The 27,543-nt window shown below is 39.5% G+C and overlaps 1 protein-coding gene across 4 annotated transcripts; it reads left to right on the top strand.

Moving 5' to 3' along the window:
• Positions 1–6,725: 6,725 nt before the first annotated feature.
• Positions 6,726–26,335, top strand: akna (AT-hook transcription factor). 4 transcript variants are annotated; one of them, XM_024299824.1, is made up of 25 exons: positions 6,726–6,876; positions 8,730–8,856; positions 9,279–9,698; positions 9,845–10,277; positions 10,354–10,648; positions 12,107–12,181; positions 12,531–12,666; positions 14,404–14,495; positions 14,597–14,656; positions 14,726–14,844; positions 14,929–15,034; positions 16,271–16,446; positions 16,543–16,650; positions 19,895–20,117; positions 21,134–21,240; positions 21,314–21,513; positions 21,608–21,746; positions 22,850–22,999; positions 23,470–23,588; positions 24,355–24,465; positions 24,552–24,644; positions 24,718–24,825; positions 24,917–25,049; positions 26,010–26,212; positions 26,245–26,335. In XM_024299824.1, the coding sequence occupies exons 3-25, from the start codon at positions 9,449–9,451 to the stop codon at positions 26,286–26,288; spliced, it is 3,480 nt and encodes a 1,159-aa protein (XP_024155592.1). In that variant the 5' UTR covers positions 6,726–6,876; positions 8,730–8,856; positions 9,279–9,448; the 3' UTR covers positions 26,289–26,335. The 4 variants fall into 4 exon arrangements, with proteins under 4 accessions (XP_024155592.1, XP_024155593.1, XP_024155594.1 ...); XM_024299825.1 differs by having other exon boundaries at positions 9,276–9,698; positions 21,317–21,513; XM_024299826.1 differs by having other exon boundaries at positions 9,276–9,698; positions 21,611–21,746.
• The last annotated feature ends 1,208 nt before the right edge of the window (positions 26,336–27,543 follow it).

Raw genomic sequence — 27,543 nt, 5'->3', positions numbered from 1 at the left:
CAGCTTGTGCGCTGAAAGCAATCTGGTGGCGTGTAACACAAGAAAAGTTGAATTTTTAACTTTTCTTTCCAAATGGAAAAGAACAGACGGAAGAACAGGTGATTCCCTCACACCGTGCCTATTTACAAGTTGCGCGGTGGAAGTAAGCGCGTGCAGGGGGAGGGGCGATCAGCCATAGTCATGAGTTTTGAGTTTCTTTGTTTTATAAAAAATGTTTTTTTGTTAAAATGTTTCACTTGAAGGTTTTGCATGGAGCTTCAAAGTAGTCTGATTTGTTTCCTGTTGAACATCAAATTGATTGGTTGGTTGATAATCTTATAATAGTAAAACAAACTACTTTTTAACCACCCTTGACACAACAGCCCACCCCCTTGGGCCATGGTAAAATCCTCATGGGTTGACCGGTCCACAGCCACATAAAGGTTGGGGACCACTGAACTTGTATAGCGCTTTCTACCCTCCTTCGAGGGCCCAAAGCGCTTCACAGTCACAGACCCATTCACCCATTCACACACACATTCATACACTGGTGGTGGCTCTGCTGCCGAACACTGGCGCCAACCTCCCACCAGAGGCAATTCGGGGTTCAGTGTCTTGTCCAAGGACACTTCGACACATGGGCGGGCAGGATGGGAGTCGACCGCCCTACCACTGCACCACGGCCGCCCCTATAAATAACAATTCATCTACATAACATATTACCTGTATGATCCAAATAACTTAAATTACATATCACCTATACATTATATCACTTAAATAGCATATTACCTTTATAACATATCACATATGTAACATTATACCCAAAATAATAAATAACCTACATGTCACCTATACAACAGATCACCTATATAACAACTATATATACAGTATTAGTGAGCTTGGATAAGTGGAGAAACCACATCACTCAGGTAAAGCTCACTTAAGGAAGGGTCTGTTGGTCAACAAAGCAACCTAACAAACCCGTGGTGCCATCTTTTTACAATGCTACTACTAAAATTATTGAATTATTGGTTATTGAAACAAGACATCTTTTGTGATTCTTCTATGCATTCAAAGAAACTTGTTGCAATCATTAAATTGAGCTGATACCTTCCTATAGCTGTCATTGAAGGTATCCTATTTGACCTTGTCCATTCTTCGCAGAGATTCTTAAAAACGTCTTTATGAAGTGTGTTCAAATTTGTCAGCACAGTGTCATCTGCTGTTGTATCTAGAATTGTTCTACAAATAATCTTCACACTGTCTGAGTCCTTCAGTAGTTTCTGAAACAACAGCACTATCACTTTCTGAACGCACTCTCTAACTTTCTCTCCTGTCCTGATTTTTCCAGATTCTTTTTTGTTTTCCGTTGAAGAACCAAATTTTCTTTTGAAGAAATTTTTCACCTCTCTCCACCATTTTCTTTCAGGTTCTGTGTGAAGATGGTTTTCTGTCTTTTCAGAAAACGATTTCATGGTACAAGGCTTCTTCTGGGACTTTTCTATGTACTTAATGAAATATGCAGCAATCATTTTATTTAGGTGATCACTTCCTACATCTTTCATTGAAGGCATACACCCTGACCTTGCCCATTCTTCACAGAGTTCCTTGAAAACACTTTTATGTTGTGTGTTTAAATCCATCAGCATGTTCTCGTCTGTGTTTGCTTCCAGAATTCTTCTACAAATCCTCTCCACACAGTCTGAGTCCTTGAGTAGTTTCTGAAGCACCAGTGTTATTACTTTCTGGACGGACTGTCTTAGTTTCAATTTTTTTCTGATTTTCTTATTTTTTTCTTTTGACTTTTTAGTTTGAAACCAAGATTTATTTTGAATTATTTTTTTCCTTGCTCTCTTCACTTTCTGTTCTGATTCTATTTCAGGGTAAAGGTAGCGTTTGATCTGTTTTAAGATCCTTTTACTGCTCATTCCTGGGTAGTAGTGGATAATTTTTACTAGAGCTTCCTTATACACTTGTCTTAAAGTGTCTTGTCTTGGAAAGGTTTTTACTTTGCAATGAGAGTATGTTGTCAAAAAAGAAAAACTAACAGGATTTAGCTGATCCAGACAGCGATTCATGCAAGCGGTAACTCTTCTTACAGTTACAGGTCGTAAGGCCCTTTTTTTAATTTTCCTTAAAGCTTTGACTAACAATGTGTCCACAGTTTTATCATAAAATTGTGTGCTTTTCTTCTGAGCCTCTTCATTAACGACATCTGAATTTGCCTCATGTGGGACGATACTGTCTCCAAAGATAACCTCATTTACAGCATCAATGATGGCAGAGGTTATATTATTCATTCGACAATAAAATATTTCTAAATGAACGTCTTGAATGATGTATTCCACCGTTTCCCCAAGGAACTGTTTAGTCTGTGAAATAGTTTCAGATTGCATCTCTCCAGAACATTCTGATTCACTTTCAGTCTGAGATTTGTCTTGTAATATTTTTTTCATCATATCTTCATGTATTGCATTAGTGAATCTGGATAAGCATTCATGATAAAAATCATTTAACTGATATTTATTATACCGTGGTAGGAGTTTTTTTATATAGCTATGATTGTTTTTAATCAATCTTTTTATCCATTTCTCGTTGTCTTGGGTCCATCTGAATTGTTTTAGCTTGTTTTTTAGGATTGACAATGAAATATCTTGTATAGCAGTGTCCCTTTCAGGCATGAATTCGTTCTGAATCATGTGTCTAATTCTATCAAAGAGAGAAATCACATCTAAAGTAAAAATGGTGTTAAAATCTTTCCACATTTTGAATAGAACACGAGACTGTTCACTCATCGTATGTCTTTGTCGAGTTATCTCTTCAAAAGACCTGTGGTCTTTAGGTGACATTCCTCTTTCCAAAATGTTTTCCATCATTGCTAAAATCTGCTCTCTTTTCATTTTATACCCGAGGGGTTTTGTGACGTCTTTTGCTTCCCTCATGATTTTTGAAATATAATCGGAACATTCTGATCCTTCCTTGTCAGACCCTAATGCACTCAAATTCCATATGAAATCATCTGTGGTTAAACTTTTTTTATTTTCTAAATTCCATGAAGTCATCTCTAGAGAGCTGTTGTCGCTGTGAGAGCTTTGATCAGCTGCTTTACCAAACAGCTTTTGAAGCTTTCTTAAAAAAAATGTCATTGTCATTTTCTTTCAGACTTGGGTGAGCTCTGCTTAAAAGTAATGCTTTAAAGTACTTGAGGTATTTTGACAGGTGCTGTTCTTGTTGTAAAGGAGCAGCTATTGAAGTGCCACTAATGATGTAAATGACATCATGACACATAATGAGATGCAACATGACATCATCAAAGGTTGCCAGTGTGGCATGTGACATCACCATGTCATAGGATGACATCATTGTATGGATGATGTCATTCAAGTGACATCAGTATTTGATGACAGATGATGTCAGATGATGTCACAAAGACATCCTTACTTATGTATGATCATTAGTGCAGATGACAATATGAAACCTCACAAAGTCTAATTTAGTTAACTGAAACATGTAACTTTCTTTAAAATATTTCAATTTTTTAAATATTGACTATTTAATCCCTCATTAAGCAACATTAAACTGGTAAATGAAAAATAGGCGACTGTAAGGGCCCATACTGTGCTTCTCTTAAGTCTTTCAGTGTGAATTATATCTGTATATGTGATTGTTAATTACCTTTGGCACACTGAAAAACAAATTATTTATGAAGTATGTCATTTTTAAACACTCTTCTTACCCAGAAGGAAAAAGCCTCAATCTCTGAGGCTCTGCCTTTCGCTTCCTGTGGGTGCCACCTATTTCATGATGTTATCCTATAGAGCCAGCCTCGACAGTGTGTCTGCGTTTTACCCAAAAATAAGCGTGTATTTGCCTTTAAGGGTTACCAAACATTAAATCAACTTTCTTCAGCTCTTGATCTCTATATATAGGGCTTTAAAGGTGTTGTCTTTTGGTCATTGCCAAATTTCTGACAAATTAAAATAAAATTCTTTAAAGTCCCCCTACAACATTTAAAAAAAATGTTTTAAACGTTTCCAGTGGGGTTTTAATTAGGACTGTCAAGTTTTGAACAAAAAATCCGCATCCTAAATGTAAAATAAATCATGATCATTTAGGCTGCATTGAACCAGCAGCAGCACTAGCTGGAGCTCATAACTGATTTCATGCTAGCACATGCTGATTGTTGAATTCACTTGAACAAAAAATCAAATCAAATGCCAAAATACAGAAAGTGTCTAACCGCGCTTTGTTTTCTGAATGTGTCCAGCCAGTGGTGACGTTTTTAGTTGCAGACAAAGGGTTACTACGTTCAGGAGAACGGTTACTGTGTCTGGTTAAACCTCCCGGTGAGCGCTGCTGCTATAGAGCAGCGACGCTGCTGCAGCTCGTCGCTCCTCCACGGGTTGGATCAAACGCGGACAGCATATTTGTGACAGCTGATGGGATTTTACTTTCAGTTTCTTTTAAATATATGAGGCCAACTCAAAAAAATCCTGTCTTGGATGCAATTAAAATATGAGCGGGCAATGCAAGAAGCCGCACCTTCACTGCATGATGTGGAGCCGACATGAATTTCAATCACTTTTTCTGTTCGTCGCATATAAATACACACAGAAACATCTGCCTAAAATAAAACCTACTGGGGAAAGTGCAGGTTTGTCCACTGTGTACTGCATCCTTCTTCAAAAATAACTTCTTACAAAACTCTGATTCTTTCCCCACCCAGTGGAAAAAAAGTCTCCTTTTCCGCCAATGATCGAGTCATTATTGACGTTGCTGTGATCAATAAATCCAATCCAGTTTTTCCTCAGATTCCTTGGGAAAACAATGAAAGCTAAAATGAGTATGGCCTTTCAATGAATTAAAATCCTTTACAGCACAGAAATGTGACGTTATCTTCTCTTCTCCGGTCCTGATGCTGCATCCAGGTTAGCTATCGTGACGTATGCAAGTCTCAGGAATTCAAATTGAGTTTTTCTTCGATTTAAAAAGGAGAAATACTCGAAAATGCAAACACGATATGATTTCTTATATTTTTTCTCTTTCAGAAGAAAAATGCCAAACATACATGTTAAAACCTCAAAAACATGATTTTCATTGGTGGGGAACTTTAATTCTTGAAAATATAGCCAAAAAATGTCTGTGTGCTGCCCCCTACAGGTTGAATCGAGGTTTTAAATTTGAATTTCGAGATTGGATTTTCAAATTTCGGCTGTGGGTGGAGTCAGCCTCCAACTTCCCTATTTAGTTGCTGTTTAAGAATCCCGGGCATTTCTCCCATCACGGACAGAATGGTGATGGCTAATGTGTTATTTTTGGGATTAAATTTGGTCACAAAACATAGACATCACGAGATGAACATTTCAGGATTCAGGATTGAAATGCAGTCATGTCTGGTTGCACCATTCTTGGAATTCATTGAGGATTTTCCAGATTCCACTGCAAAAAAGTAATTTCTTCCAAACTAAAATCCATGCACATCCTAGATGTTTTAAAGTCAAGAGAAATCTAAAAATTATGAAAGCAAAACTAATGTAAAATCCAGAAAAACAACTTTGAAGAGGACCTGCTGTTTAATATCATAGATAGATTTGTTAAATTATTTTTTTTTCTATTTTTAAGTGTTTTTTAATTGTTCAAAATAAACCGATCAATCATCCAAAACCGAGATTAATTCAGATAAAAACTCCCATGTAAGCATTAAATGAACACGTCATTTATAACAAGTATTTTAAATGACCTTTGACCTTTGCAATGATTTGTTAAGATTACATTGTTTTGATATCAAAAAGAGACATTTTTAGGGTTTCTTTATTAATTATTCAAACATTTTCTTCCTTCTTTTTTTTTTGTAAATGTTTAAGCAGACGTTACATCAAAGAACATGAATGCCAAGAGGATAAACAAAAAGTAACAGTGGCATACCTTCTGCATTATGAAAAAATAGACAATTTATTAAATAAGATAGATAAAAAAAATTAAATAAAGCATTAAAATAAAGTTAAAAAATCTCCAAAGTATTACAAGTCTTGATAGCTTTAGGGTTTGATGAGAGCTTTGCAGAGTCAATATAGTTTTTAATTTTAATTAATAGACTAAATAGACTAAATGTTTTTTTTTTAAATTTGCCACCATTAAAAATAGATTAACATATATATATATATATATATGTGTGTGTGTGTGTGTGTATGTGTGTGTGTGTGTGTGTGTCTGAGAGCTGTTAACTTATAAAAACTAAATAATGCACCTTTATGAAATAAATTTAAGTTTTTAAGGATAGTTTTTTGCGAGGATAATTTGATATTTTCAACTCAACAAAGTATGTGAGCATGTGTTATATTTTTAAAATAAAATTTCTCTCTATTAAACAATATTTTTGAAGTCCAATGAATGGTTGTTAGCCAAACTATTGAATACATAGCAAAAAGGGGTAACGAGTATTCGAGTAAATAAAAAAATTTAGGTTTCTGTCATCTCTGACCAAGTCCCGCCCTTTATTTCACCACTAGCCAATCACTACGTAGATTTTGGATTTAAGTGAATCGAAGAAACACAGATAGCTTTGCCCTCAATTTTGCCTGTCAGGCACATCTGTCCCACCCAAATGCACTTTACAAACTCAATATCTCTGGACTTTACCATTTAAATAGTTACACTACGTTAGTTTGTGGGTTTATTTAACAACTTTAAAGACAAAGTGAATCTGTTAGGCTTTGAAAAGATTCCTGAAATATAAACTCGGGGCTTATTTGACAGCGAGTTTGTGCCTTAGTTACTGTTTGTCTGCCCCCGACCTAAATCAGTGCCACGCTCCGAGAAATGATAATTAGCGCTCAAAACGAGCAGGAGCGCCGCTTCGTCGGAGAAATGAACTCATTTTCCGGTTTCTGCTGACAGGTACGAGCGTGCAGGTGATGCTGCTGGTCCCGCGCTGTGTTTCTTACCTATGAATGACGAAGTTGTGATAAGGTTTACTATCATTTTAAACTGGACTACTGATCTGAATTTAGCGACCGTTTACTTTAAATATTCTATGTACGCAACAAATGAATTTAAAAGTTTTTTTTTAATCTATCGTTGTAGAAAAAGTAAAAGTTTCTGTGTTTGACACAATCACGCAGTCTCTGGTTTGTTGTCGTGAGGTTGCCATGGTGACCCCGGGGTGCAGGAGGAATCTTCTCCGCAACCAAGTTTGTGAGCAAGTTTGTGCGGTTGTGCTGCGGTTTGCCTGCACGCATCCCCGTTCCTGCATGTTGATTTGCAGGGCCGGATCGTGCATTTGCTTTATACTTTTATGCTTTTGCTTTATTGATATTTTCGTTCAGTAGTTTTGAATGAATCTGTTTCACAAGTGAGGCAGACTTCCCTTGTCGTGGAAGCTGACAAGAAAAACACCAGTATTTGTAAAACTGTGTGGGATGTCTTCCATCATGACTGCCATGATGAGTCTAGCGTCCTAAGCTGTGCTGGTGACTCCTAAGGAGATTAACTGTCACCTCTCAGCTACTAAACTGATGCTTCTGGTTTTCTCCACGTCAAAGCCAGCAAGTGGGCCCCATGTGGATTAAAAGTGGGCAGAAAGTGGGCCCCGATTGGGGTTGACCAGTTTCTGTGGTGGCCCACATTGGCTTAAGTGGGCACTCAGTGGTTAGCTAGCTACAGCAGAACTCGCTAGCTGGCTACAGAGGAGCTCGCTAGCTTGCTACAGCAGAACTCGCTAGCTGGCTACAGTGGAGCTCGCTAGCAGGCTACAGAGGAGCTTGCTAGCTCGCTACAGCGGGGCTTGCTAGCAGGCTACAGTGGAGCTCGCTAGCATGCTACAGAGTAGCTTGCTAGCTCGCTACAGCGGGGTTTGCTAGCAAGCTACAGAGGAGCTCGCTACAGCGGGGCGTGCTAGCATGCTACAGAGTAGCTTGCTAGCTCGCTACAGCGGAACTTGCTAGCTGGCTACCGTGGAGCTCGCTAGCTCTCTATTGAAGAGCTTACTGGATGGCTACAGTGGAGCTCGCTACAGCGGAGCTCGCTAGATCTCTATGGAGGAGCTCGCTAGCTGGCTTTGGAGGAGCTCGCTAGCTGGCTACAGTGGAGCTCGCTAGCTGGCTACAGCAGAGCATGCTAGCTAGCTACAGTGGAGCTTGCTATCATGCTAAAGAGGAGCTTGCTAACATGCTACAGCAGAGCTTATTGCTCACTACAGAAGAGCTTACTAGCATGCTACAGAGAAGCTTGCTAACTGGCTACAGAGGAGCTCACTAGCATGCTACAGTGGAACTTGCTAGCTGGCTACAGCGGAGCTCGCTAGCATGCTACAGTGGAACTTGCTAGCTGGCTACAGCGGAGCTCGCTAGTATGCTACAGTGGAGCTTGCTGGCTGGTTATAGCAGAGCTTTCTAGTATGCTACAGTGCTAGCGTGCTACTATACTTAACTTCTAATTTTTTATTTTCTTTACTTAAACTATCATTAATCCTTTCTTGACTTCTGATCAGATATTTATACCTTAGATATAGATTCAGGTCAATAAAATCCTTCAGTATCAATAAATCACATGACAAAGATGAAGTACACAGTGATTATGTGAAAGGATTCACATTGTTTCAGAAATCCTTAGAACATATATTATAAAGTCAGAGCTTTTGGATGAAAAATCTGACTTTTGTTTCCATTCCGGTGTTTTCTTTCCTGCCTGAGCATCACCTGCCCATCATGAACTCATTGCTCATCACATACCTGTTGTCTGTGTGTCACCAGGCCCTGTGCTCTGAAGCTGTACACAACAATCGGAGGAACCCCCCCTCTGCGAGGGATTAAAGCAGCTCAGTCCCACCCCTCCATCTGACACAAATCCAAAGCTCTCCTGGGACGGGCAGAGCAACAGGTGAGCTGTTGATGCCTTTTTATGGCAACATTTTGTGCAGGAGTGTTCTCTGATTGTGTTTGAGTTTGTTTTCTTGCACTAAGAAATGACTGTTTCTAGGATTTAAATGAATGAATCTCCTCCTCCTGCTGCTGAAAATGCTCTTGTAACAGTTACTATGGTGAAGCTGCAGGCATGCGGTTTAATGCAGCCTTTGTTTTGAACGCCTTTTCCCCTAAAGCAGAGGTCTACAACCTGAGGCTCCGGAGCCACATGTGCCTCTATTACCCCTCCATTGTGGCCGTCTGATTAAAGAAAAATTACGTTTTAATCGAAAAAGTAACATTTTGAAACATTTTTGAGCGCTGTTCTTTTTCAGTTTTTTTATTGAATGCGTTTATAATGATATAATCGCTCCTCTTTGGTCTCTCATACAACAGCAGACCCGGTTCTCCTGCCCAGCAGAGGAATCCCCCATGGCTGTGGGAGCGCCCAGCAGCTCGTCTTCTTCTGCCGAGACTTCCAAAGTGCTCCTCCTTTTTCTAGCTGGAGAAGATGCACTCGCTTCCTTGGCCCTGCTGAGCCAAACAGGCTGCTTTTAGAAGAGAGGCGCATGGAAAGAAGAGCAAAAACCATTGCGGGGGTCTCTTTTTGGACCCCCGCTCCACTACGGGCATCACCCAGCAGCACTGAGGACTCAGAAGATGGATGGGAGGAGGAGGAGGATGGAGAGCAGGCTCAGAGAGAGAAGGACTTTGTCAGACTCATGGATGTAAATGGCATCATTGGCCTGCCGGAGTCTGTGGGGGAGATGCTGTCACCTGCTGACCCCAAACCAGCAGAGGAAGATCTTCAGCCGACACGTGAGCTTCACTTGATGGATTTTGTTTTCTGAAAAACCAAAAAAAAAGAAGAAAAAATGTTGTAAAAATGACCCATGATGACTGTTTGCGCTCTTGCAGCACTGTTTTAGGCAAAGTTCTTTCGTTCACAAATTTGTTTTTACCAGATGGTGACTTGGCGAGTCTTACAGAGGAGAGAGAGCAGAGGAGGAGCAGAGAGGAGCAGAGGAAGAGCAGAGAGGAGCATCCTCTCAGTGGAGTTTCCCAATCCTCCACCATAGACTATCTTTGGGACCAGCTCCTTCATTCCTCTGCAGTCCCAGAAATCGCCGCAGAGCCGTTCCCTGAGTCCAGCGGCAGCGACTCCAGCCTCAAGTCGGACTCTGCTGGAGCTTCACCCCGACCAGCAACCCCCTCCTCTGAACACACCAGCTGCAGGTCCAGCTCTGGAGTCGGTGAACTGCAGACCTCCTCACCCTGCAAGCCAAGAACTCACTGTCCCAACAACAAACTCTCTAAGACCTCAAGAGCCTTCAACCAGTTCAAGACTGACTCTGGATCCAAACAGCAGAACCCAAAAGAGCCTGCTGCTGAACCCAGGTGAGCCTGTTTCTAAGATTCAGGAACAGTGATCTCTCACCCAAGGGCTTCATATTTTGTAACTCTCCATTTCCAGAAAAGGAGCTCAGAATTATCCCTCACCGGACCTCTCCAAGGTGGAGCCCAGAGTCTGTTTCCCCAAAGGAGTGTATAAGCCCCCCAGGAGCAGAAAAGCCTGGAGGACGTCGGCGTCGCCGGAGCCTCCCTTAATGTTTAAATCTCCCGCTGAAATAGTAAAAGAAGTCTTACTTAACAGCCCGGCTGGTCCCTGGACCCCCCAGGAGGGTAACATATCAGGGACGGTGACCTCCACCGTTCCCCCTGAGTTCAGGTGCAGACGGCAGGCCTCCGCTCTGCTGGAACAACTCCAGGTTCAGAGAAACTTTTTCTTTTTAGTCTGAACTTAAATCATTTGAGTGGAAACTTTTCTAATCATCCTCTTTGACTTTATTCTCATTCTTTTTACTTAAATTCTTAAACATAAACACTCAAATTCAAGTCAGACAAGATTAAAATCTGTTGTAAAAAAGTTTGTATAAATGACTAGATTGATTCAAAAAAACATTTTTTTCAGACTCACTCAAATGAAACTGGCTTCTTGTAGCATTTTTCTCATAGTGGAGGACATTTATGAAGAAAATTAGGCTTAAACTGGCCTTTCTGAGTATTTTATTGATTCAAATCATTGTGAATCAGGAGAAGATGACAGAATGTTGTTTGAAAAAGATTTTATGTGTGACAGAAAATATGTTCGGACCACAAGCTCCCTGCTCCAAGTTCTCTGCAATGTAGAAGAGAAAATCCTGTTTTTTTAAGCCACTCTTCACATTTCTGTGGTCACATCAAGGTGGTCCTGCTACCGTAAGTATTGGATGAAACTCACACCAAAAATCCAGTGATGCTGATTTGACCACAGAAATGTGAACGGCGGCTCATTTGACTGCAGTCAATGTGAAGATACCATCTTCTCTTCTCCAGAACCTGAACTAGACACTAGGAACAGATGAGGGTTTAGTGCATGTGCAGCAGAGCTGTTGATGGAAAGAAGATCATTCATTCAAACAGAGTCTGTCCAAGACAGTTTGATTGATTTAAAAGGAGAAATACTCAGAAATGAAAAAGACATGTTAAAAACTCTAAAAACAGGATTTTCATCGGAGTGGGACTTTAACACTTTATAATATAACACATTTTAGACGTTAAAAATGAAGGAAAACATTTTCTCTCTGGCCTGTTTTTTCTTTTTTTACAAAGGCTGCATTTTGCTGTATAAAATATAGCTAGTAAAACATTGTGATTTATCGTAATTAATCACAATCCAAGAGTGTAATTAAACTTGTTGACAGCACTAAAATAGATCAAAAGATGATGTCTTTATTTAAACTTGATACTGCTCTTAGTGCAGTTTATTTATTAAGAAAATACACACTTTAAAAAAATTTTTTATTCATTTATCAGCATTCAATAATCTGTTAAAATAAATGTTTGTTCTAAGGCTTTTCTAAAACATTTTTCTATTACTTTTTTTATTTTTATTGTATATTTCAAATTCCTCCTCAGTCATTTTAGAGCATCATGCAGACATGGATTTGTCATTCTTCTTACAGAAGCAGCAAAGGTAAAATAGCAACACGATATAGAACTGAGAGAATCAGACCTCAAAGTTTCTGCTGCTTCAGTCTCTGCAGACCTCAGAATGATGAAGACATTTTCCAAAGACTGAGCCAAATAAGAACCAGAAAAACTGTAAAAATCTGATTAAAATGTGTTTAAATCTGATTTTTTCTCAAGTTTTTAATCTGCGTTTGTCTGGTTTCCTCTGGCTGCAGGAAGAACACGACCGACTGCTGACCAGGTACGCCGAGGCCGAGAACACCATCGACCGTCTGCGCCTGGAAGCCAAGGTCATTATTTTGGTTTAACCCAAACTTGAAGGTTTTATTCTTTGTGTAATTCGGCATGAATTAAGAGGCTGGCGTAGCTGCTAATTCTGTTGATCCTTTTGTTGAGTCTTTTGATGAGCGATCAAACTCATTAGGTTTTAAAGATCTGTTTGATTAGTCATGATCAGTGCTCAGGATGATCTGTTACTGCCAATTAAAGACAAACACAAGAAAAAAAAAACTTCTTGTGCAGCAGAAGGTTGCTCAGAATACAAAGAAAAATCCTCAAAATTCAGTTAAAAGTCAGTGAGATTAAGATTTGCAGGTGGGATTGTTTAACAAATCTGTTTGCTTCTTTTCTGACCTGCAGGTGAACCTGTACGCCGACCCTCCAAAAGCAGGCCGCGTTCCACCTTCAGGACCAAACCACGCGCCTTTTAAACCCTTAAACCTGGATTTTTCTGGGGCTCAGATCATCTCTCCTTCCCGCTGCTGCAGTCAACAGGGTTTGACTTTTCACTATTTTTTACTATTTAAAGACTCACTCCAATGAAAATGTGTGTTTAACAAGTTCTTGTGGCATTTTTCTGATAATACGAGATATTTCTAAAGAAAATTCAGATTAAAATTGCATTTCTGAGTACAGTGGGGCAAAGATGATTTAGTCAGCCACAAATTGTGCAAGTTCTCCTCCTTAAAAAGAGGAGAGAGGCCTGTAATTTTCATCATAGGTATACTTTAACTATATGAGACAGAATGAGGAAAAAATCCACAAAATCACATTGTCTGATTATTAAAGAATTTATGGTGGAAAAAAAGTATTTGGTTACCCACAAACACGTAACATTTCTGGCTCTCACAGACCTCTAACTACCCCCGCTAAAACCAGTACATGTGCAGGCCGTCTAAAGTTTGCTAGAGAGCATCTGGATGATCCAGAAGAGGATTGGAGAATGCCCTGTGGTCAGACGAAACCAAAATAGTTTTTTTGGTGAGAACTTTTACTTCATAACTTCATAAGAAGCATTTCAAGGACCTGGAGTGGCCTTGCCGGTCTCCAGATATCATAGAAAAAATTTGGAGGGAGTTGAAAGTCTGTGTTTCCCAGTAAAGGCCCCAACACATCACTGCTCTAGAGGAGATGTGATGAAGAAATGGACCAAAACATCACTGCTCCAGAGGAGATCTTCATGAAGGAATGGACCAAAACATCACTGCTGTAGAGGAGATCTTCATGAAGGAATGGACCAAAACATCACTGCTCTAGAGGAGATGTGATGAAGGAATGGACCAAAACATCACTGTTCTAGTGGAGATCTGATGGAGGAATGGACCAAAACATCACTGCTCTAGAGGAGATCTTCATGAAGGAATGGACCAAAACATCACTGCTCTAGAGGAGATCTGATGGAGGAATGGACCAAAACATCACTGCTCTAGAGAAGATCTGATGGAGGAATGGACCAAAACATCACTGCTCTAGAGGAGATCTGATGGAGGAATGGAACAAAACATCACTGCTCTAGAGGAGATCTTCATGGAGGAATGGACCAAAACATCACTGCTGTAGAGGAGATCTGATGGAGGAATGGACCAAAACATCACTGCTCTAGAGGAGATCTCATGGAGGGATGGACCAAAACACCAGCAACAGTTTGTGAACACCTTGCAGAAACCTTACAGAAAACGTTTGACTGCTGTCATTGCCAACAAATGGTTTATAACAAAGTATTGTGATGGACTTTTGTTCCTAGCCAAATACTTATTTTTCACCATAATTTACAGTTTTTTTAAAGGAAACAATGTGATTTTTCTCGATTTTTTACTGTTTTTGTCTCTCATAGTTGAGGTATACCTATGATTAAAATTACAAATCTCTCTTAACTTTTTAGGTAGGAGAATTTTCACAATTACACCATGTTTTTTGTGTATTTCTTTGTGAATCAGGAGCAGATGAAAATATTTCTTTGGAAATTTAGTTTATTTGTAATGTAGAAAATACATCAGGGAGCTCTGTAGCAGGGAGGGTAAGTGGGGGCGGGGTTACTCCTCACCAACAGTCCTGCCCTCTACTCATAGGTGAATCTCTAATGACCTCCTGCAGAACTGATGTCCAGAAAACAACACAGGTTTTACGATTTTTTCTAAAAACGGCATAATTACAGTTAAAAGACCACTGGAAATGCCTTGAATTCAGGAAAAAATGACTTATATTTACTTTGACCTGTGTGTCCGTGGAGCAGAGGGTTCAGACGGCCGGCCTCTCAGCAGAAAAGGAGAACCTCAGCAGCTCGCAGATTCCCTCTTCAGCCAGACTGAGAAGTTCCTCCAGCAGGTAAGAGACCCGTCCCCCCCCCCCCCCCGAGAGGAACCTTCCTGCAGAGCAGCTGCACTCTGCTCAATTCTTTACACTGATCACTGATCTTCCCTTTTTAGCTGCAAACCTTTGAGAATCTCCTAAAGAGGGAAAAACTCAAACCTGCAGAAAAAACAAAGGTGAGAATCCTGTTTTGTATGTTTAACATTCCCTCAGCTCCATATTCAGCCTCTTCTGGTGTTCCTCAGGGACTCTGCCAGCTTGCTGAAGGTCTGGACTCTCTGGAGAGTGGATACCTCTTAGCTCTGGATGAACACAAACGGCTACAGCGGAGCGGCGGAGAAATCTCCCCCTTAGACCCTGATCGGTGAGACCACTACCCTGACTTTAGAACCCATCAGCTGACTGTGAGTCATTCAGCACATTTCTGCCTCTGTGGTTTTTGCTGAAGCGAGCTGGAAGGGCTGATTTTTAGGTGTGAGCTTCATCTGGAGGAGCTGAGGGAGCAGGTGGAACACTCACTCGCCTCTGAGAGGGAGGAGACCCCGACTCCACAGGTACCGGCAACAGCTTTGTGTTCTGAATGTAAAGCAGGGATTTGATCCCACTACAGCACGTGTCAAAGTCGAGGCCCGGGGGCCGGATCCGGCCCTCCAGATCGTCTTATTTTATTGTTATTAATCGCCCGATGTTATTTTCCGCTTATTTCTTAGTTGTATAATTTTGACAAAAAATACTTTTATGGAGAGTAAAATATTGAAAGTTATTTAAGGTTTAAGTTGATTTATTCTGGAATAATATTCCTGCCTTTGAATTATTCATAATTATGTTAAAAAGTTACTGTTTTAAAGTTTTAAAAATTAGCATTCTGTTAGTTTTATGGACTATTTTGGCATTTACTAAGAATTTTTAGGCTATTTTGGGGTTTAGCTATTTTTTTCAGTAACATGCTAACTGTTTTGGCTAATTTAGGTTTTTTTGTTTTTTTAGACTAATTTGACATTTATCTAATATTTTAGCTGGTTATCAATTTCAGCATCTTCAGCTATCAGCACTAGCATCTTCAACGGCAAAATTCAGCTTACAGCATTCAGACTAGCATTATCAGAGGTAATGCTATATATCTAGTTCATAATTATGTTAAAACGTTACGGTTTTAAAATTTTACAAATGTAGTTTTAAAGTGTTCAATAAATGTTTATCCTGTTTGGTGAGTTTTTAATTTTGGATACTGTGTGGTTGAGATGGACAACCTGCACAGCTTATTTACGTAGTGGAAATGTGGAGAAGTTGAAGGGTTTATGAAATGAAGTTTGTGGAAAAACCAGCAACTCCTTCAATCAGATTCAAGCCAGTGATGAAACAAAGCATTTCTAACTAGGGATGTCACTTTATTGCGTTAATCAGGATTAATTTAGGTCTAAATAGTTAAACTCCTCTGCAGTAAATCATGTCTTCCATCTTAGATTCTCCTCTCCTCTTTTCTGCTTTATCTCAGTCTTTAAAATGATCAAATTCACCCAAACAGGTTGAAGGAATGGTATTAATAAGTTTGTGTTCAATATTTTTGGATTGCTCAGCACAGTGTTCCTACTGTTTTTTGATGTAGTAAATAAGACTGGACCTGATGTGTTTTTTCTGTTAAAAATTGAAAAGAAAATTACCCCTCGGTGTTGTCAGAGTTAAGGTTAGGGTCCCAAGCATAGGATTCTAGTTACCTTTTTAAGAACCACAGATCTAACTTTTTTCTTTAAATTCTCCAGCAGAGATGTTGTTCTTGTTCTTCCCTCCAGAGTCCGCCTTATGTCTCTGCGGTTCATCGAGCTAAAGCAGCCATGGAGGTGGGGGGCTCAGCCCGTAAACTGAGTGAAGCCAAGGAGGGGGTTGGTGAAGAAACTCTGCGTTTTCCGTACCTCAGGCCTTGGATTGACGAGCACAGATCCACGATCCAGGACTTCCCAATGGATCGGTGGGCGACAGCTGCCTTTTCTATGACTCTATACAATCCCCACTCAGTCTTGGGTCGGATGGTGAGTTTCTGTTTTCTGCTCCTTGTGTCTGGCAGCCATCGGGGCCGTCCTGAAGTCGACCCCCTCTCTGCTGCCTTCAGAACAGACCTGCAGCGTGGAGACGTTGAAGCAGAGCAGCGAGCTGACAGAGATGATTCACAGAGGTTAGACCCAAATGTCGCAGAGAAGAGCTTTTGTCTCTTCACTTTACTCCTCGTGTTATAGCAGACCCAGAATACAGCAAGAAGTATGAGATTCTGACAAAAAAAGCTGAGTCAGCTTCCCATGGTGCATAGATAACAGGAGAGGAAAATAACTGGCAGACCTGTGTCGACTAATCACATACAACCAAATCTCAGACCTGCTCCTGGAACCCAGAGGCCTCAGGTGCAGGTTTATGGGGTCAGAAAAAACTGATTGAAAATTTAAAAAAAAAAGAAAATTTTAATGCAGTTTTAAACTTGCAAATACATCTTAAAAACTTGAAGGAATTATTGAAAATGTGAAAAAATAAAATCGAACATTTGATATATTGAAAACTTAAAAAAAATATTGAACATTTGAAACAAATGTAAATTTGAAACTTGAAAAATAAAAATAAGTAAAGCTGTTACCAATTTTAAAAAATTGTACTTTCAAATTTACTTGAAAAAAGTCCATCAAACAGCAGACGGCGAAAAGTGCACCGATATTAGTGAGGGCAAACTGCACAGAAGTGATACTGCTCTCCCTAAGTTTGTGTGGTGAGTTTGGTGACATAAACAGACAACGTTCTGCAGCAGAAAAACATCACATCACCATTACCTCTTAGTGTCAAAGTCAAGGCCCGGGGGCCGGATCCGGCCCTCCGGGTAATGCTGTCTGTGCCTCAAGATCATTTTATTTTATTGTTATTAATGACCTGATCTTATCTTATATCTTAATTGCAAAATTCTGACAAAATCTATTTTTAAGGAGAGTAAAATAATGAAAGTTATTTAAGGTTTAAGTTGATTAATTCTGGAATAATATTCCTGCCTTTTTACTATTCATATTTATGTAAAAAAGTTAAATAAATGGTCATTCTCCAGCTTTTTGGAATATTTTGGCATTTACTAAGATTTTTTAGGCTATTTTGGAGTTTAGCTAATATTTCAGCTACATGCTAACTGTTTTGACTAACCTTGTTTTTTAAGTTTCTTAAGCTAACTTGGCATTCAGTTAATATTCCAGCTATCAATTTCAGCATCTTCAGCTATCAGCACTAACATCTTCAGCGGCCAAATTCATCTTACAGCATTCACACTAGCATTATTGCAGGTAATGCTATATATCTAGTTTATAATTATGTTAAAAAGCTAATGTTTTAAAGTTTTAAAATGTAGTTTTAGAGTGTTCAATAAATGTTCATCCTGTTTGGTCCGTGATCTAAGGTGTGTTTTCGATTTTGGCTCCTTGTGCGATTGAGTTTGACACCCCTGACTTAGGGGATCATGGGATGCATTTCCCAGTAGCCAGTGAGCTCAAAGCCCCGCCCCCATGTAAAATTAGAATCAGCTCAGCAGTGAAAACTGAAACTGAATTAAAACTGAAAGCAGAACTGAGAGCAAAGAAGGAGAAATGAAAAAGGAAAGTTAAAAGTGCAACTAAACCTTATTTTAGTTTTTTTTTTTTGTTGCAAATTTGACTTTTTTTTTATTTTCAATATTTTTCAAATTTAAAATAATTCTTTCAGGTTTTCAAAATATATTTTTGAGTTTAAAACTGATTTCAAATGATCATTTTTCTTTTTTAAATGTATAATCCATTTTCCAAACTTTCAATCAGTTTTCACTTTAAGCAGATCTTGAATTGACCCCAGACTCCTCACAGTTCAGAGTCAAAAGCATGAGGAGGACTCCTTTTCTCATCATGAAGGTCTGAAGTCTTCATCTGGGTCGCGATAAAAAAAATCTCGCTCATTTAGTTTAGCTTTAAAGTCCGACTTCATTTATCTTTTCTTTTCCAGTGGGTCTTTTGATTATGCCGTTTTTAGCAAAAATAAAAAAACTCTGTTGTTTTCTGGTATATAGCTTCTGCAGAGCAGCAGGAGTTCATTAGAAATTCCCCTCTGAGTTGTGGGTGGGACCGTTAGCTTGGAGAAAGTCCGCCCCCACATCCTGTCTAGCTCACAGCTCCTCACAACATCAAGCTAACATTAGCGGTGCTACAAAATTGAAGACTGGAGTTATTCAGCCGTACAGTTAAGATTCAGATTCCAGCTCAGACGGGAATTCATGGATCTGTTGGTCTGCAAGTGGATGCATCAGAATGGAGCGGAGCAGGGAGCTTGTGGCCTGGCGATTTATCCGGCATGTAACAACTACAAGCTTTTTCAAACTGCATTTTTTTATCTGCCCCTGATTCATCATGAACTGAATAAAGAAATACTCAGAAATGCAATTTTAGCCTGATATTTCCTTATAAACGTCCTCCTTCATCAGAAAAATGCAACAAAAACATGTTAAAAACACCATTTTCATTGAAGGATCTTTAACTACTGTAAGATAACTTCACAAATATCTTTTTCCTTAATATTTAATTTGTCTTATTTATTGATTTTTGTAGTCTTTTTTTTTTTTTTTCAAATAAAGTTTGTTTTTCATTTGATGCCAGGAGTTCTGGTTCTAACTAGTGTTGTCCCGACCCGATCACATGATCGATAACTCAAAATCGAAATCGGACTTTGTTGTCTGATCAGAATCGGATATTTCATTTATAAAAAATAAAAAACGTATAATGATATCAGCTATTCATAAACACTCATCCTCAAATTCATGTTAAAAAAGTCATTTTTTGTTTTTAAGAATTTTAAATGAGGACATGAATCATGTTTGGTCAAAAATGTTCAAAAGCTCTAAATTTGTTAAAGCTAAAGTCACTAAACTTTCTCACATGACTAAATATCACTTATATAACAAGAAAATTGTATTTTTTTCCTAGTTGATATTTGCTGTATTTTTACTTGTTTATTAAAGCTACTTCATAGAAGTGTTGTATTTAAGTTTTTAACGATAAAAGAAGGTTAATGAAATATAAATAAGGGACAACACAAATCTGGTTATTTAATTTATTCATGTTTTAAATGTCTTATAAAAGTATCGGATTGGGACTCGGTATCGGCAGATACACAAAATCAAAGGACTCGGAATCGGATCGGGCCCAAAAAAACCTGATCGGGACATCCCGAGTTCTAACCCTAAATAAGGATCTCTGCTGTTCTTTAGGGTTTAACTCAATGATGACAAACTACGACAGAAATGACTGACTGACTCATGCAATCAAGAGAAAAACTTCACTGACACATTTTAGTTCTTTTTTTCCAGAATTACAAACACAACTATAAATAGTTTTTTTCCATCACTGAATTTCATGCTTTTCTGTTGACAGACCAACTTCAGACCAACAGGATCATGACAGCGGCTCAGGGAAACGCTTCAGTCCCAGGTCCAGGCTTCCAGCGTGCAGCCAGACCTCCAGGCTCCCCGTTCCTCTGGGCAATCTCATCAGGAGGCTGGAGTCCCAGAGCAGCAGCCTGAGCAGCCTGGCTGATGCGGAACCGCCAGGAAACAGGAGCGTGAAGGCTGGCGGGACCAGAAGAGTCACCGCACAGGTCTGGTGGTAACAGCTGCAGCTCCACACACAGATGTTCATGCTGGTTTTAGGAATGTCGTCATTGGAATGATTTCCACAATCATTCCAGTGTCCTTATCCAAAACACACCTTAGGTCACGGGCTGAACAGGATCAACGTTTATTGAACAATCTAAAACTACATTTTTAAAAATATAACTTTTTATGATAATTATGAATGATACAAAGGCAGGAATATTATTCCAGAATAAATCTAATTAAGTCTTAAATAACTTTCAATATTTTACTCTCCATAAAAAAATATTTTGTCAAAATTATACAAGTTGAAAATGAGCGCTGTTCTATGTTCTATAAGTCATCGTTACGTACTGTCACCTGTTTTCTTTATGGCACATGTGTCAATGTCACGGCCCGGGGGCCTGATCCGGCCCTCCAGGTAGTTTTTTTTTTTTTTTGGTTATTAATGGTCCAATGTTATCTTGTGCTCATTTCTAACTTATAGAATTTTGACAAAATATATTTATATGGAGAGTAAAATATTAAAAGTTATTTAAGGTTTAAGTTGATTTCTTCTGGAATAATATTCCTGTCTGTTTATTATTCATAATTATGTTAAAAAGTTACAGTTTTAAAGTTTTAAAAATGTATTTTTTGAGTGTTCAATAAATGTTTATCATGTTCCTAAGTTGTGTTTTGGAGTTTGGGTTCTGTGCGATTGAGATTGAAAAAGAAAAATGGAGGAAATTGCACCGGTGGTTATAAGTAATGTGACTAAGAAGTATTTTAGAGTGACATCAAGTAAAGAGTAAAATAAAGTGACTGAGGACAGCAAACGTCCAGCTGGATCACTGGGACCTTTGGTTGTAAATTTGCATACAGTGAATATTTGCTGCGTATATCCAAATGGACAATTCAATTTCTAAAGTAACTGGATGAAAAAAAAATAAGCTTTTTAAACTAAAATAGCAATCCTCTTCTGTGAAGCAGCATCAGATGCGTATGACTGAGTAATCCGTGTCCCTGTTCTGTCGTTCAGGACGGGGTCGTCTCTCCAGAGACCGACAGCGGGTTTGTGGGTTCAGAGAGCGGCCGGCTCGCTCCTGCTGCAGCTCCCTGCTCTGTCCACCAGAGGGCCACAGAGAGGCATGAGGCCTTCAATGTTGTTGCTTTCCCAAAAGCATGTTTTTCTGAGAATCTGAGCTTTTATGTTGTTCAGCAGAATCTCAGCACTTCTAGAGGAGAAACCAGCTGCCATTCACGTTCCCTCCTCGCCATTCAGTCGGGTGGTTCCGAAGCCCAGAGGGGATCCACTGGAAAAAAGGACCAGATCGGGTCAGAGGAGGCGCACCTGTTCCCAGCAGAACAGGGTCAGCGAGGTAGAACCCAGCAGAGCTGGCAGTGGATCCAGTGATAGTGGTGAGTTTGTTTCTAGCTTTGACAGTTTTGAGCCCCCAAGGTAAAAAACAAAACAAAAAAAACCTTCAGTCTGCATGTTTTGTCATACTGCCAGCAGCCTCAGAATCTGAAGTGGAGCAGAGCAACACGGGAACCCTCAACTCCCTCCACACCCCCCGCTCAGGCTCCTCCAGCACCACGCTGCGTCACCACGGCGACTCTCTGAGAGCCAGGAGCTCCAGCCAGGCTGCAGAGTAAGAGAGCGGCTGCCATGGCAACCACTGCACAAACAACAGCAGTAAACAGATCTATCAAACAAAATAAAAAAACATCGTTTAAATTGGGGCCAGCAATGGATTAAGAAAAAAATTTTAAACCTGGGAAAAAAATGAATCGTGATTCTTTCTCTTTTTTTAGTTATCGTATTTGCCGACCACTTATTATCTGCAAATAATTTCAAGTGAAATTTACACACAAAATTGTACGTTTAGCGCATTTATTTTTAATTAAAGCTCTCAATTGATTAAAAAATATCACATTAATCACACTTTTGTGTTGGGATCAAACACTATTAACTACAATGTTTTGAGAGGTAAATTTGACCACAATTTGCAGCTTTTGAACAAAAACCGGCGATTTAATGAATTTCCCCCCAGGGGATTAATAAAGTATATTGATTGATTGATTGAGAGAGAAATGTTCCTTCTTTGTTATCGTCTGAAATGTTTAACTTTATCAAGTGTTAACTCAGATATCACAAAAGTGTCATTTGGTCACACAAAAACAAATCAACATTAAAATGAGCAGATCTCTGAAGACTTTTATATCTGCAGTTTGACTGCAAGAAAACAAAGACGGACGGACATAAGAAATGAACTGCAGACCTGGAAAAAATCAAAAAGTAGCTCTATATCACTGCACAGGCTGCTTTAAGATGTTTTATTTAACCTATCATGACGATCAGCCTTTAAATCGCTTTTATTTAGTGACGGTTGTCATATTACCGAGACAATGTACGCGCCATGGATCAGGTAGTCAGTTTTTTGTGAAAAAAAGTGAACTAAACCAGAAAATAACGAGATTAAAATACTAAAAACCGACTGAATATTTATTTGTTCTGTACATAAATAAAACCCGACGAGTGTTTTAATCACGCTATGTATGACTGCAGCGCCGAGGCATAACGAAGGACTGCTGCGTCAATAAATATCAACGTTCACGTCCCTAGTTTAAATACGATTCACTTGATCTATAGATTAAACTATAGTTTAATCGTCTGTTTTCAGTTGTTTTTACCTGCAGTTGTCATGTTTGTGATTGTTTATGAATTATTATTAACATTTGGACTGTCTGTCAGCGCTGCGATCCAGACGCTGCAGGCTGAGGTGAGCCGACTGAAGGACAGAGTGGAGATCTGCATGAGGAACCAGAGGCCTCCCCGCTCTGACGGAGCAGCTCCTCATACTCACCACTGCAGTCAAACCAGCGCCTCAACACCTCACTCCAGGTAGGATCTGTCCCTCTGAGCCGAGTCGGTCCAGGCTTAGGCCACCCGGGCCTTTGTGTAGGGGGGGCACCATGCAGCACGGGGTCACTGGTTGTACCTGGAGATGCAGCCACCTGTGAAAGGCTCCGTAAGAAGGAGCTTCTTTTCAAATTTGACATTATTATAGTCTAAATGGTTTCTTTACATGTTCAGAAACAGGGATATTAGCGGATGTTTGGACATTTGAACAAAATCCAAACTCAATTTTTATTGTATAATATCTGGGCTAAAGAGCCCTTTTTAAACAGCAGCATCACACAGAGACTCCATCAGAGGCAGAATGTTTGCAGGTCCACCTGTGATCCAGACACTAAAAACATAACTTTAAACATCTCAATCATTTGTAAGGTCGCATTCAGATCAGCTGGAGTCAGTGGATGATCCCAAACCTTTTGGAGTCTTCTTAAATCTGTTTCTGTTCGGCTGCTCAGGTCTACAGAAACGTGGAGCCATGTCAGACAAACGGAGGATGAGGGTGAAGATGAACAAAGACCAAAAACTCAGGAAAAATCAACTTCTGCACAAAGAAAAAGGCCTCAACACAACTTCTGTGAGTCCGTCCTAACTCTGGATCCTGAACCGTAACTTCCCAAACAGGAGAAATACAAAAACCATCTGAAAGAAATCTGCACTCAACACACAGACATAAGAATATAGAGGAACTGAACTCATGAAATCAGCATTTATGGGTTTGAAGAAACGTAGTTCAGTCCAAAGAGAACAAACAAGGTTTAGTGTTTATGTAAAGAATATTTTTTTTATTTTAATGAAGCATAAAAACAACAAATAAATATTAGGACTGAAAAAATACAAATAAGTCAAAGAAATCTAAATAAATACGTTCAATCATGTGTCAAAGTCAAGGCCCTCCAGATAATTTTATTTTATTGTTATTAATGGTCCAATGTTATCTTGCTCTTGTGTAATTTTGACAAAATTTATTTTAATGTTGTGTAAAATAGTGAAAGTTATTTAAGGTTTAAGTTGATTTATTCTGGAATAATATTCCTGCTTTAACTATGTTAAAAAGTTACAGTATTAAAGTTTAAAAATGTAGTTTTAGAGTGTTCAATACATGTTTATCCTGTTTGACCCACGACCTAAGGGGTGTTTTGGATTTTGGCCCCTTGAGTGGAGTTTGACTCTTCTACATTAAATTAATTCTGACAAATAAAATGAGTCAAGCTGTTTATTTCTCTATTGAAGTCTTTGGGATTTTGGCTTCCTGGAGCCAGCAGGTACTTCCTGTTTGGAACGCCGAGGTCCAGTTCTTCCTGAACTCTGTTCATTGATGTGTGTTCTGCTGCTATTTACAGCGCCGAGCTCAGACGGGCAGTTCCCCCCACCGCCTCAGTCCTCCAGTCAAACGTCTGCAGCGTCCGGCCGCTGTCGCACAGCTGCCGTCCACAGCAAAACCACGCAGACCTGTGAGAAATATCATTACCAGTGTTATGAAGATTACGCAAACATAACCATGTCATGTTCATGAAAGTGTGGATGTGCTGCTTTCCAGGGCAGAGGCCCGTCTGTGACCGAACGGATGACGGCTCAGACCAGCATCATCTTTGTCTTCGCTGCTTGTCGAGTCTCAGAGGACGCTCTGAGAGTGAGAACCTCTTCATCTACAGCACAAATGTTTGATTAGACTCTCTGACCTGCTGGATTTATTTTTTTATCAGCCTTCACTGGTGTGTCTTCTCCAATTGGACCTCTGGGTGGCGACAGAGAGCAGAGGTGGCCATCCTGTCTTCATCTATGTGGACCCAGAGACGGACTCAGACAGAGAGGTTATGAAGTTTCACTGTCATCTGCAGATGTCTGGCACAAACATGCTGCAGGAAAGGACACTTCCCAGAATGCTTTGTTGTTTTTTTACAGACTATCATAGAGGAGAAGAGGTTCCGTCACCTGTGAGGTCCCGAGCAGAAGACTCTCCCGATGGAGCAGCGAGCAGCTCAGCTGATCCTGTACGGCTGCACCGCTGCAGACCTGTGCACCCCCCGCAGCTCCTGTAAGCAGCCTGTCCCGTTACAGTCATTCATGTCAACAAAAGAAAGAAATCGGAGATACACAAAGCAATTCTGTCCAGAATCCATTTTCACCAGGTGTGGTGGGGGTCTAAAGTGCTGTCAGAAAGAAGAACTGTGAACACATTCTGGTCCCTGCAGGTCCGGACTGCTGCAGGTGTCACTGAAGGTCAAACGGAACGTTGTGGGTCATCCTGACGGGGTGTCTGTCTAAACACATTCATGTCAAGTTCAAATCTGTTCATTTAAAAAGTTCCAATTGTCTCGAAGCGCTAAACAAAAACCAAAGGAGTCAAAAAGTTTTATTAATGATAAGTGACCGTCAGATTACACGTTAGAACAGTTTCACAGTGGAGAGCAAAACTATGGAGAACCAATAGTATCGTCCCATTTGTGTGTACGTTATTCTTAATTTGTATCTCATATAAACATTTTGTTCTTAAGTACAGAAATGACAAAATTCAAAAAAATACAAAATACAATTTAATCATGCACAACTTAAGTTTACAAGCAGTATTTAATAAAGTCTCGTTAGCTGTCACGCAGCTGGAGCGTAGCTGCAGATGGAGCTACGATCAGGAACCATTTGGAGCATAAACAAGAACCAGAACCATAATTCTAACCTTAACCTTTCCTCCGGGTCCGTGCAGCCAAGAAAAACGTTCAGAACTGACAGCAGTATTTACAAAATTACATGTGAATACTGTTGTGACTTTTCATTTGGGCTAATGCTAACTAGCATGAAAGACACGTCTGATTATCACTGTCTTTATCTTCATGACCTGTTAGTTGTGTTTCAGTTACTCCTCAGCCAAGTGTTAAAGATTTATTACTGGCAGCACTAAAGACCCCTAAAAACCAGAGAAATGAACCATCTACCAGTTTTTGTTTTATTCAAACTCTGGTTTTATTTTGCCTTTTACAAACTTGAATACTTTTTTCAGCTTGTACTCCTCGCCGGTTTTCCTGCTGCCCACCAGCATCCCAGATGAACCCCGGGGGGCCCAAGGCTCCGATGACAGGAAGGGGAGGAGCCGGAGGTGCTGGGAGGCGGACCGGCGCCTGGACAGTTCTCTGAGCAGAGCCATCAGAGCGGCCCGGGTCATGAAGATCACCTCCAGACACATGGCCCACGCTCTGGCTGCAGGCCTGCAGCACCAGCAGCTGCTGGTGCTGCAGGCCTGCAGCACCAGCAGCTGCTGGCTCAGTCCTGCAGCTACTAGTTAACAGAGTGGAGACTCACCAAGTCAATAAAAACTCTGTAAGACTCTTGGAGCGTCACGGGAATTTCTGCCTTCAGAACGGTTACCTTAGAAACCTCAAAAAACGGCTAAAGTAATCTGATCTTGTTCTTATTTGAATGATAAGATTAGCATTTTAAACGTTGCGTTTGAATTCTAGAAATTGAGCAGAAAAGTAGAATCCTAGTTCTGTTTTTCTCTCTGGTTCCTGTTGTGCAGGCGCAGCTTCAGGTACTCTATGTTTTCACCAACGATCATTTCTTAAAATGTATCTGAGGAACGGAGATGCAGGACATCCTCTCAACGAGTGTCCTTCTGAGTGGAGGTTCAGTCGTTCTCTAACATGTTCTAAGGTTTGTTAGAAATCAGGGAATTTACTGGGAATTATTTAAGATTAGGTATGAAGCAAAAATGTAAAAACTCTTTTTAAAAGAATACTTTGGGACCAATAAGCTTTTGAATGTCACATAAAACATATTCTAATGTTTTTTCTACAGAAATGTTTGTACTGTCTTTAAGAGCCAATACAATTCAAATAAAGTGTTTAGTTGAAGTTTTTATGATTGAACTATTTTGTTTGTGGTTATTTGCCCTAAAAACAATTATTCTTTGTTGATATTGATTTGCAGATTATGTTTACTTCAAGCATAGATTGGGGAAAATAAAGGACAAAAAAACAGATTTTTCAAACTCATTACAGAAATAATTAAATTAATTGATTAGAGAATTAAAAAAAACACATTTATGTCACATTTAATTTATTAAATATGGTTATTATTAACTAAAGTCAGTAGAGTTTGATTGATTGCTCTGAAAAGGAGTGGAAGAAGTGAATTTATATAATCCACCTCTGCTTAGTTACTTCATTTTACAGTTTTGCAAAGTTTTTGTAATATAAGAAATTCCAAATGTGAACCAACTCCCACATCACAGATCTTCTAGTGTGCTGGGGAATACGTTTTATTCACAAAGATGAGATCAATCCACTTTATTGAGATCTGCATGGAAAAAAAAATGTTTTTCAAAACCTGAACAACCTCAGCATGAAGCATCACGACAAAGACCACATTTAATTTTTGTTTTTTAACAAATTTAAACAACTTTACACTTGATCCTGTTTAGAATTGCAACATTTGCTAAATAAAAACCAAAGTCAGTGCTGCTTAGAATTAGAAATATATTGTGAAATGACTAAAAATCATTTTTTTCAAACAATATTTCTGTAAATATCAGTTAA

Source organism: Oryzias melastigma, linkage group LG12 (assembly GCF_002922805.2).
Source record: "Oryzias melastigma strain HK-1 linkage group LG12, ASM292280v2, whole genome shotgun sequence".
Classification (NCBI taxonomy): domain Eukaryota; kingdom Metazoa; phylum Chordata; class Actinopteri; order Beloniformes; family Adrianichthyidae; genus Oryzias; species Oryzias melastigma.
This window is presented reverse-complemented; position numbering and strand designations above follow the sequence as displayed.